General features: G+C 55.8%; 4 protein-coding genes across 4 annotated transcripts; 2 read left to right on the top strand and 2 right to left on the bottom strand.

The window, feature by feature from the left end:
* Positions 1–522: 522 nt before the first annotated feature.
* GUITHDRAFT_122241 (hypothetical protein) lies at positions 523–2,285 on the bottom strand (the record flags this gene model as incomplete). Its single annotated transcript, XM_005818491.1, has 11 exons — positions 523–603; positions 696–735; positions 862–926; positions 971–1,033; positions 1,211–1,270; positions 1,329–1,382; positions 1,433–1,495; positions 1,546–1,611; positions 1,670–1,735; positions 1,941–2,175; positions 2,224–2,285. 11 exons carry the CDS (start codon positions 2,283–2,285, stop codon positions 523–525), a joined length of 855 nt encoding a protein of 284 aa, XP_005818548.1.
* Positions 2,286–2,787: 502 nt separating this feature from the next.
* On the top strand, positions 2,788–3,973 carry GUITHDRAFT_122240 (hypothetical protein; the record flags this gene model as incomplete). Its single annotated transcript, XM_005818490.1, has 4 exons — positions 2,788–3,210; positions 3,264–3,659; positions 3,708–3,773; positions 3,830–3,973. 4 exons carry the CDS (start codon positions 2,788–2,790, stop codon positions 3,971–3,973), a joined length of 1,029 nt encoding a protein of 342 aa, XP_005818547.1.
* Positions 3,974–4,247: 274 nt separating this feature from the next.
* GUITHDRAFT_122239 (hypothetical protein) lies at positions 4,248–7,289 on the bottom strand (the record flags this gene model as incomplete). The annotated part of the gene is made up of 18 exons (XM_005818489.1): positions 4,248–4,309; positions 4,390–4,456; positions 4,508–4,624; positions 4,673–4,712; positions 4,771–4,893; positions 4,940–5,127; positions 5,179–5,283; positions 5,340–5,457; positions 5,604–5,662; positions 5,711–5,879; positions 5,935–6,068; positions 6,150–6,233; positions 6,302–6,358; positions 6,403–6,492; positions 6,539–6,596; positions 6,643–6,741; positions 6,784–6,860; positions 6,915–7,289. 18 exons carry the CDS (start codon positions 7,287–7,289, stop codon positions 4,248–4,250), a joined length of 2,022 nt encoding a protein of 673 aa, XP_005818546.1.
* A 1,475-nt stretch (positions 7,290–8,764) lies between these two features.
* On the top strand, positions 8,765–10,947 carry GUITHDRAFT_122238 (hypothetical protein; the record flags this gene model as incomplete). The annotated part of the gene is made up of 10 exons (XM_005818488.1): positions 8,765–8,825; positions 8,878–8,925; positions 9,007–9,065; positions 9,120–9,225; positions 9,275–9,434; positions 9,513–9,599; positions 9,777–9,998; positions 10,252–10,309; positions 10,514–10,702; positions 10,919–10,947. Coding segments are annotated over 10 exons (1,019 nt in total), but the record flags the coding sequence as incomplete, so codon positions are not given.
* Positions 10,948–10,988: the final 41 nt, after the last annotated feature.

The raw sequence follows: 10,988 nt of genomic DNA, 5'->3' as shown, positions 1-10,988 counted from the left end.
GGTGGAACATTACGCAGGGACGAGTGAGAACAATCTGTCTCAGCCCCTGCTCCGCTCGCCTGCAAGGGAGATGAGGAAGAGAAAAGGAATGATGGGGAGGAGAGGAGAAGATGAGGGAGAAGTGGAGAAGTTTTTTGAGTTGGAAAGAGGGCGGGAGGGGGAGGGAGGGGGAGGACACAGGGAGGAGAGCAAGAAGAGATGAGGTAGAGAGAGTGGAGTACACAAGATCGCCTTTGCTCTCACCTTGCAGAGCAGGAGCGAATCCAGGTGGGTTGTGCTAGGGATGGAATGATATCCTCCGAGGAGATGGAAGTTGGACCTGACAGAGGAGAGGAGAGAAGCGGAGAAGAACGCGAGTCAAGAGAGATAGAAGGAGAGAATTATGGCATACTGGAAAAGATGGGATTTGCAGGGGGCAGGAAGGTGAGCAGGGAGGGAGCGGGAGGGGAGCGGGAGGGAGGGGAAAGCAGCGTGTCTGGCTGAGGGGAAGGGGAAATGGGGAAGGTCAGGAGACAGGAGAGCTCACCGATGTATCAAGAAGAAATCTCCAGCAGCAGGCATGTAGAGCTCGTCAGCGTTGCCGAAGTGAATGTCGTGACGCTCCTGTATCCAAGTCACTCGCTGAAGAGGAGGAGGAGACGGAGAAGGAGGAGGGGGAGCAGGAGGAGGAGGGAAGGAGGAGGAGGAGGGCATACGCTTCCAAGGAATCCCCTCTCACACACTCCCACGTTGTATCTGCACAGAGATGTCAGGCAAGAGGAGGAGGAGGAGGGAGGAGCAGGAGCAGGAGCAGAGGCAGGGGCAGGGGCAGGAGCAGGAGCAAGGGCGGGAGCAGGAGCAGCAGGAGCAGGAAAAGAAGACCTTCCAGGGCAGAACGTCTGACCGACGTCGCACAACGGTTCTTCAGTCAAGCTCGTCGACATGCTCTGGTGAGGGTCAGCAGGGGAGTCAGACTTGACAAGTTGCTCACCTCCACGAGTTCGATCCTCCTCATGACGTCCTCGCGCGGGTCAAACACGGCCGAAGTCTCCACCTGCAGGACCAGCGATGAGAAGTACGAGACGATCCAGGACGATCTAGAGGAGGAGGAAGCAGGAGGGGGGAGCCAGAGCGGAGGAGGAAGGGAGGAGGGAGGAGCAGGATGAAGAATCCTAGGCTGCAGGCGGGAGGGGATGGGGGGCGCGGGAAGCAGGACTTCATGGGAGCATACTCGGGGTATACGGAAGTACGCATCGCGATCCAACAGCTTCTTGCTAAGAGCTCGGAAGACCTGAAGGAAGGAGGCGTGAGTCAAGGGGCAGCGGCTGCCGGGGGGTGAGAGAACGGACGTGCTGGTTGAAGACAACGTCTCCGTTGCTCACGAGCACGAACTCCCCCCTTGCCTGCCACGGCATCAATTCGGACACGCAGCAGGGGAGGGGACGGATCGGACCCGTCGGGCTCCGACGTTCTTGGCCATGAACTCAAAGAAAGTTTGATTTGTGTCGCCTTGCACCTGCAACCAGTCAGCTCATGCTCTGATCCCCCGTGCTGCAAGGATCTTACTTTGCGATGAAAGGAATTCGGGACTGTGATGATCCGGATAGGAGGAGCAGGAGGAGCAGGAGATGTCTGCGGCAGTTTTCATCATTGCCGACATTTTGCGTCTCTCTGCGTTCATTGCCGGTACGAACTGGCGGAGGACGGCGCTCAAGGCTGGCTGGCCTTGGAAGGGATTCCATTCTACCACCACGATCTGAAGAGATGTTCACTTTGAGAACAGAAGAGAGATGGAGAAGAAGCGAAGAATGAAACCAGAGGCGGCGATGAAAAATACAAGACTACAGCAATACAAGTCTAGACTACAGGACTACAAGACTACAAGACTACAAGTCTACAAGACTACAAGTCTACATGACTACATGACTACACATCTTCAGCACAAGGGCAGTTGTTCCCACCTCGCTCTCAACATGGTGAAGTAAACTGTACTTCTGAATCAGCTGAATCGAGTTCGCCAACCGGCTCACGTAGTCTCCTCGAAGGTCGTCGGCCCGACCCACCATGACGAAGCTGACGTAGAGGTCTGCCGCTGATTCCCCACGACAACAAGACAACATCAGCCCCTTCATCGCAGCGAGCATGGCGAACTGACATCCTCCCTGCGAGCCCGAGCACTCTTCCTTCCCGCCGCATCTTCGCTGGAGTGTCAGACAGGACGAGGTGATCCAGGGCAGGAAGCACCTGAAGACTTGACTTCCCAGCAGCAAGAGCGTCAACGTCCTCCACAAGCTCCCTGAGCTCATGTCGGCAGGCAGGTAACCATGCATGCCTCCTCCCTCCTCCTCACCTGACATGACGACAACTTTCTCCTCCTCCTCCTCCTCCTCCTCCTCCTCCTCCCCTCCTCCTCCTCCTCCTCCTCCCCTCCTCCTCCTCCTCCTCCCTCTCCTCCTTGTCCTTGCTCCCTTTAGTCCTCCGTTCCCCAGCCCTCACCTCCTACCTCGCTCCCCCTTCTCCTTCCTGTCCCCAGTCCTACCCCCCGACATTTCCTTCCCTGCTACGCCCCATAAAGCTGCCCAATTGCACCTCCTCCCGAGTCCTACCCGGCTCGCGGCCTCCTCCCCTCCCTACCCCCCTGCCTGCTCCTTCCCTTCCTCTTTCTTCCCTTCCCCTCTCTCAGAATCTGCCTCCTCCTCCTCGACATCCAGCACTCTTCCTCCCCATCCCCCTCTCCCCTTCCTCCTCCCCACTCCATCTCCATCGCTGCCTCCCATGGCGCGAATATCGTTGGCGCTCATGCTCAGCATGCTCGATTGTGCATTCGCAGCTTTTCTCTTCCACTCCTCCCCCCCTCGTTCGCTCGTAGCCCGTCGCCATGCTGCCATGGACGCGCGATGCTCGCTCAAGGAGGCCGTGGTCATCACAGGAGGGACTAGCGGCATAGGGCGCGCCATAGCCCAGTCCCTCGCGGCATCGACCGACTTCAAGGTGATAGTGACAGGAAGGCAGCAGCAGCAGCAGCAGCAGCAGCAGCAGCAGGGGCAAGAAGAGGAGTCGCGCGTCACTTTCGTTCCCCTTGACTTGTCAGACCTCAACAGCGTCCGACAGTCGCAGGAGCTGCTGTTGCAGGAGCTGGAGGGCTGTCTCCTCACCCGCCTCGTCCTGTGCGCGGGCGTCTTCTTCGCTCCTCAGCTGAAGACCAAGGACGGCTTCGAGTCGCACTTTCAGGTGAGAAAGAGCTGGGGAGGACAGGGGAGATGCGGTGGGCTAACGCCCTGCAGGTGAACCATCTCTCGCAGCAGCTCCTATTCTCCATGCTCGAGCCCGAGCTGCGCAAGTCGGCGGCCATGGGCGGCGCCGACTCCCGCGTCCTGTTCCTTGCCTGCGGCTCCTCCCTCTTCGGGCAGGTGGACATGGCGGACTGGGCGAAGCCCGAGGAGGCGGTGGGAGTACGAGGGGTCAGCGAGCGGCTGAGGAGATCGTGTTCCTCCAAGTTGTGCAACCTGCTAGGGATGCGGCAGATCGCGAGGCAGTACCGAGAGCAAGGGATCGTAGCCAACGCCATCGACCCTGGCCTCACTTCCACCCGCCACTACCAGCACTTCCTCCCGCCTCTCCTCCAAAGGCTCCTCCTGGGGAACGCGCGGGTAGCGGCCATCCTGGGGAGGATCTTTCAGGTCAGGCATGACCTGCCAGGGACTAGCTGAGCTGTGACGGGCCTGTAGGTCAGGAGCGCAGAGCGAGCGGCAGCTGGTGCAGTCTGGCTGCTGACGACGGAGGAGGTGGAGGGGGTGAGTGGAGAGGTCGAGCTGGGTGGCTGCTGGCTGAGACTGTTGCGATGCGGCAGATCACCGGGGAATATTTCGTACAGGATCCCCTCGGGATGAGGAACCCCCGGTACCTTACGCAGCTTCCAGAGCATGTGCAGGACGAGGAGATGGCAGCGGAGCTCTGGAGGTTTTGTGAACGCTGTGTCGAAGAGAGGAGGTGAGGGAGGTGAGGGAGGGCGAGGGAGGAGGTGAGGAGATCACGAGAGCTAGATGATGTGCTCTTGCGAGGGCACCGCATGCTGTCGCATCAGCGCTGGTCGGTTGAGAGCAGGTTAGATCGCATTCCTTCCCTCCGGCGGCTTGTCAGCCCTGGCTGGAGCCTCAACTCGTGCCAACGTGGACGAGACTTTCGTGCCTATAGCTCCGTTACAGACGTTACAGCCATTGAAAACTAGCCCAGCTCGCCTCGCTCCCTCCCTTGTCAAACTTTCCTAGCTAGACGCAGACCATGGCCACCCACGAAGTGTGATCCGACGTTCCAAGTTTGACATTCGGTCCTGCACAGGCAGAGCTCAGCACCGAGCCCCTCCCTCCTCCCCCCTCTACAGCAAATCCCCCATCGGGGGCCGGGCTGCACCTGCCAGCGCAAAGTTCTTCTGAATCTCTTCACTCTGCAGCTTTTCCCATGAATCTCGCACAAGCTCCTGCAGGCATCCCATCAGCCTCCTTGACCGTGCAGCTTCGTTGGGGCAGACCTTCCCCTGCTTCTTCATAGCCTTCCTCCACGCCTCCTCCTCCGAGTTCTCAGCTTCTCGCTTCTCTTTCGCGTTCACGTGTGCATAGCTGTGAGCCTGGTGAATCGCTACGACGAGCTGCGATGGATCGTCAGGGAGGGAGATGGGAGGTGGGAGAAGAATCACGCTGCTGGCGTCTATTACTGGTCGTCCCATCTCGATGACACTGGAGGAAGATCAACGTCAAGAGCGTGGAGTTTCTATGTCAATGAGCTGCCGCGAACCTTCGTACGAACCAGTTGTCGTATGCAGGACGACCGAAAGCAAAGTCCGGGACACTTTGAAACAAGTCCCTCGTCAGGACGAAGTAATCCAGCGCCCATCTTGTGTGCTCAGTGCCATGGAGCCTGCGGCGGGTTCAGTCCCAGGCTATGACGTTCCTTCATTACACACTTGGCGTGCTCCCGCAGCTGATTCCAGTCTTCAGACTCCCTGGCCTTCTCCACGAGCTCTGGTTCGGTCCCTCGTGACCCAAACGTTCCACAAGGAACCCAGTCACCTAGGAAGGTAGAATCTGTGTTGTGCCGACGGCCGACGATCAGGAAGTCACTGAAGCGCTTCGCCGTCGATTGGATCACTGCCTGCTCGCCCTCTCTCAGCGGGATAGACAGGCATCGGACTAGGAGGCTGACCAGGATGTCCGGGAAAAGAATGATGTCGGCATTGACGAGGATAAAGATCTTTGCAGAACTGATCTCCTTCATCCGTCGGAAGATGCTACTCAGCAATGGCGTCCCCTGCCATGTCGGTTTTCATCGATCCTGCAAGTCATCCCGGTCGGTCTCTTCCTCACCTGGGCATTGACATCCACGTCGGCTGCATGCTTGAACCCGAACCTCTCTGAAACCTCCTTCACTCCATCTGGGGCCAACAAGCTCAGAAAGGTCCTTGAAGAAACAGGAACAATGTGCCTTCGGGGGAGATGAGAAGGATCTCCACTCTGGGCAGCAGGCGCCGCCAGCTCTCGATCGCATTGAGCTGTTGAGTCTTCGCGTCCCCTCTTTGCAGGTACAAGACAAGTCACCCCTGCTACGCATGCCAGACAATCCCGTGACACCTGAAGGACTTAGGGACGGCCACCAGCGCAATGTCGGGAACAGAGAATCTTGCAAGGTCCTTCACCCTCTCAGGTCAAGACCGCAGGAACGTCCAAGTCACTTTCACCTCAGGGTCGACGCAAAGGACATTGCGGTAGTATGTCAGCATCGTTCCGCTTACATCGAAGTCCACTCCGTTGGCCGTAACCCCAACCTGCACAGAGCGCACGATGGATTGCTGGGACTCCTGATTCCCCCGGTCCAGCTCGTTGGTTGGTAGAGGGACGATGGGGCATCTTGGAGCAAAGGGAGTGAGAAGAGTCAGGATGAAGACATCGTAGAAGTTATCACAAGAGTTTGGAGTCGGAGATGACCGATGCCGGAACCTGAGTCACGCTACCAAGGCGGCATCGAATCTGACACCTCGAAAGAACTCCGTCCACCGTTGGGAACCCTCGTCCGTACACAGTGAGGAAATTCCCTCCCTGGGACAGAGTGAGGAGCTTCAGTCATGGGGCAATGCGAACAACTGTCGTCAACGAACTCCTTGGGTGAATTTCTCCGACCGTGATGTCGTAAAACTCGTACTGCATCGGATCTTCATTGTGAAACCCTTTCCCACTCGCGTCCACAAGCTCCACCAGCACCCTCTGCAGATGAAGCAAGGGTCAAGATCCGTTCTGCGCGCACGTGAAGTCGCTGCTGCAAGCAGAATGACCTGTTTTTGCAGCTCAACCAAGTCTCCGTTCTTCAATGACCGGACCTCTTCCGCTCTCTGCACTTGTTGTGAACGCGAGCCAAACAGCCTCCTTCGCTCACCATGCCGTTCAAGTTTAGAAGGGCGTCCAGATTCAGGTTGTATCGACTCGCGATGTTTGCGTAAGTATCTCCTTCCGTCACTTTATGAATCTGTTCAAACGTCAAGGATAGAAGCGTTGAAACATAGTTGTCTCACCCTAGGTGTGGGATTACAGACAAGCAAGTCATACCATGCATCATAGCCTGCCCGAGTTCTGTTCCCAAAGTCATGGCAACTTCCTCCATGTCATGTGCACTCACCTTGCGATGCCGAACTGGCAGTGGACACCTTGATCGCTCCTGCTCTCCTGCGACTGCGGGAGGATGAAGATTTGCTTTCCTCCTGACGATGGCCCGACGCTGCAAAAATTTCATCTCATGATGCGCAACAAGACAAGCGACCTTGGCCAGATCCTCAGAGTCTTTGATACGTAAGTCTGAGCAACCTTCTTGAGCTCTGCCTCCTCTCTATGAATCACCTGCTCCCACTTCAAGGATGCCACAGAGGGCCTCCACCCCTCCAAACGTTCTACCTCAGTGCATGCAAGGTTATCTTGTGTGTGCGGTCGAACTTTGGGGATTAGTTCACTAAGTTCTGACGGACTGAAATCCAAGACAGGTCTCTCGCCCCGCACACTGTCTCGATGCTTCTTCCCCGCCGGGGAAATCTCCTTCTTGACCGCCTCTTCAGTTCCATTGCTGCCTTTTCCTGTCGATAACCCTTCTCGATCCTCTCGCGGAAGATTGTTCACCCCAAGATCACTGTTAGGAAGATGCATGTATGTTAAAATTATCAGCATGGCGAAGATCAAGGTGACGGGCAAGAACATCCTGGTAATGTGCATTCCCAACAAATTCGTTGTGGTGGGTCGTGGAAGTATTCCAGTAAATTTGTCGCGCTTCCTCATCTTCTCATTCCTCTGTGTTCATGCAGGCGGCACATGCTGCCTCGACGTCGGTCATTCCCGCGTTATGCTGTCTGTAAGAAGGATTCTGCTTCACCTCTCCTTTCCACAGGCTCCGTCTCATGGCCCGATCGCTGCCCATTCATCCATCTATTTTCTTCTCTTCCCCAATCGTCACCTCGCTTTCTTCACCTCTCTCCTTCTCCTCTCACCTCCTCCATGCTGCTCCCTCCTCCCTCCTCCCTCCTCCCTCCTCCCTCCTCCCTCCATCATCCTTCATCGTCACTCCTCCCTCCCCACTTCTCCCTCCCCCCTCCCCTCTTCCATCTTTCCTCATCGCTGCATGCCGCAGGCTTCCAACCACAAACTCGACCTGACGTTATTTTACTTAATTTTTCAATGCTAGGACCAAAAATTTCAGAACATAGTAAGAGTAAGTTCGCCTCGGAATGAGATTCAGGGCAGAGCTCCAGCAGAGCTCCGGGACCGGCGGCGGGACGCCCGGCGGGCCCGGGCGCCGGGTTTATGTCCGGCGCCCGAACTCAGTTAGCGACGGAATACAAGTTTGTTAGACTTGTACTAGTCCAAAGTCACGCAGATATCACATCGACCTAATGCACACAAAACCAGAATTGAGGAGCACATGAGAGATAGACTGTACTACGGTATGCTAGGATGTGAAAACCAAGCATCCAGACATGAGAGGACCTTAGCAAGACGGCTAGGAAAGCCCCCTCTTCGTCTCATACGCTACATCGGCCGCCTTGCCACGTAAGTCGTCTTGGTTTACAGGAGAGTTTTTGTTAACTCGGCGCTGATCTGACTGGCACGGCTGGCATACGTTCCATCAGTTACGGTTAGAAGGGTGAACTGAAATATCAGTTAAGCCTGCCATGATAGCAAGTTTCAACTTTGAATACAATTTCAAAAGAGTGGAGGTCTGAGTGGAGATGAGGGCAGGCATAAATTGTACCACAACTCGGGAGGCGGATCGGAGTTAAGGTAGTTTAGATGTTGAAACAACGTTAATACATGCATATTAACTCTATTTTAGTATATTAATGCTTTTTTATTCAGAATTTAGCATTGTTCAAGGCAAAAAAACGTCATTTCCAATCTTTAGCGTTGTTTTTAGAGCCGACACTGCGCGAGGTCAAAGACCGTAGACGTGAAGAGAGAGGAGGGAGGAGGGAAGAGGAGGAGGGAGGAGGGAAGGGGAGGAGGGAGGAGGGAGGAGGGAGGAGGGAGGAGGAAGGCAGAGGGTATGAGGAGAGAAGAGACAAGTTGAGAGGGACAGGAGGCCCATGATGGTACGGCATGAAGTAGATAGAAGGGATGTTATTCAAAGCGCGAATGAAAACAGGAACAAGATCACAGAAACAGGCACGATAACACGATGAAAAAGAGAGTTCCTCCCCGACTTTTCTCTTGCTCTCCCTTTTGCTTCACACAGACTGAAGTACACTGTCACGTAGACAATGGGAGGAGTTACCAGCTCTTGCTCGGAAACGGCCTGCTCGGAGTGCCGCAAGGACAGAGGTGCTGTTGCCTTGCCTTGAACGCGATGCTGTCGTGATCGAACGACCTGCAGTCCCCATGGACAGAATCGTGATCAAGAGGATGAAGGATCAGCCGCCTGGTAGGGAGGGAGTGAAGTTGTCTCCCTCACTTTGCTCCTCTCCCCCACCTTCCCTCCTCGGCAGAACATGACATGGAACAGGCTTGGTATCGATCCAATTGGCAGATCACAAGGAGGAGAGAAAGAAGGTCGACAAGATGGTGAGGACTGTATGCTCTCTCGGCATGCGCGGATGCTAATCGTCGCGTCTTCAGCGCGACGCTCTCACGAGCAAGGACAGGAGAGACGCTCTGTTGGCGGTCATGGAGCCCATGGCGCACAAGGAAATCTTTGCTATGAACAAGAACGAGTCGCCGATGGGTACTGCCTGCCGGGGTCCAGCTGGAGGAGGGAGCTGAGAACTTGGCAGCGCTGATTGACCTGGAGCTCGAGGGACTTGTCACATCCTTTGAGCCGTTTGATTGCTTTGCGAGGTATGCAGTGCTGCTGCTGCTGGTGGTGGTGGCGCTGATGATGGTGATGGTGATGGTGATGGTGATGGCGATGGTGATGGCGATGGTGATGGTGATGTAAGTAACATTGATAGATTTGATGATATCTGAGCGCATCAAGATATTTACATCGCATGAGTTCTGATCAGTTTGCAGATGTAAGATTCGTTCGGTCAATCAACTCTTTATGTCGCTCTTCCGCCTCGACCAGACCAGCAGCATCCCGACCAAGTTGACGATCGGGTCTGTACCTTGAGATGTCCATCAGCCAAAACTTACCCGACCTCCAATCGTCCTCCTCGTTGTCTTTCGTCCTCGTCCTCGTCCTCCTTCTCGTCCTCGTCCTCGTCCTCTTCTCATCATCACTTTCTTCACTTCACTTCCCTCGCCTCCTCTGCTCCACCATCTTCTTCCCTCCAGCGAGTTCTTCGGCCCAGCCACCAGCATCCTCGACGTCTCGCGCATGTGCATGGCGTGCGATCAGGGCAAGCAGCTGCGCGACGTCTCCCTTATCCTCTACGACAGTCAGTCCAGGGGGATCTCGGTCAAGCTAGACGCCAAGCCCATCAGGCGTCTCAGCGGGGAGTTTTTCCTCTGCATCATCAAGTTTGAGTTCATCGCCGTTGCTACCTACGAGTTCATGTGCGTTCATCCTGCTCCTGCTCCTGCTCCTGCTCCTGCTCCTGTTTGTATTCCCCTACTTCTCCTCCTGCTCCTGCTCATCCTCCTACTCCTCATCATTTCAGTTCTCCTCATTTTCTTCCTCCTAATCGATCTTGCCCTCGTCGTTTTTGCTCTCCCCCTGTATGTCTTCATCCCTATCCTCAACTTCGTCCTCATTCCACTTTCTCCTCCCTCCCTCCCTCCCTTTCCTGCCTTGATCCTCCACATACAGCAAGTACAGCGTCTCCCGCAACAGCTTTGCAAAGGCAGATCCGAAGCTCACGACTGAGGTCCTTTGCCCTCCTCCCTCCTCCCTCCCCCTTCCCCTCCCCCCTCCTTCCTTTTCAACTTTGACTCACAAAACCTATCTCTCCCTCCTGCCATCTCACTGTCCTGCGCTCTGCTCTGCTCTGCTCCCCTCTGTTCCCTCTTCTCTTCTCCCTCACCCTCTGCTTTCCTCTGCTCCCCTCTTCCTACATGACGGGCTACCGCAGGAAGCACAAGAGTACGCGAAGACGGAGCAGCAGCAGGCGGCGCTGATGAGGAGGAGAATTCAGTTCCAGCGCTCCATCGTGCGGGAGAGCCACGAGCAGAGGACGCGGGACCCCTTGACCAACCTTGAGGCTCAGCAGTACCGGACCACCAACAAAGCGTTTTGCTCCAGCGCCGTCCCTCAAACCCAGGTGAGGCTGGAAGAGGAGGAGAGGAGAGGAGGAAGGGAGGTGAGAGACACGGGCAAGGTGAGAGGAGGAGAAGCGAGGAGAAGAGGGAGAGAGCATACGAGAAGTGGAACAAGAGAAGCGGAGAGAGGAGGGTAGGAGAGCTGGGCAGGACAGTATGAGGGAATGAAGGGCAGGAGGGGCAGGAGGGTCTGGTACCAGCAGCCTGACTTGTGTCAGATCATTCGACATCAGTTGGATATCAACAGGTGAGAACAAATATGCGTTAGCATCCTAAGACTCCTCCGCT

The sequence above is a fragment of the Guillardia theta genome, assembly GCF_000315625.1.
Source record: "Guillardia theta CCMP2712 unplaced genomic scaffold GUITHscaffold_300, whole genome shotgun sequence".
Lineage (NCBI taxonomy): Eukaryota > Cryptophyceae > Pyrenomonadales > Geminigeraceae > Guillardia > Guillardia theta.
The sequence above is the reverse complement of the archived record's forward strand: the minus strand, read 5'-3'. Positions and strand labels throughout refer to the sequence as shown.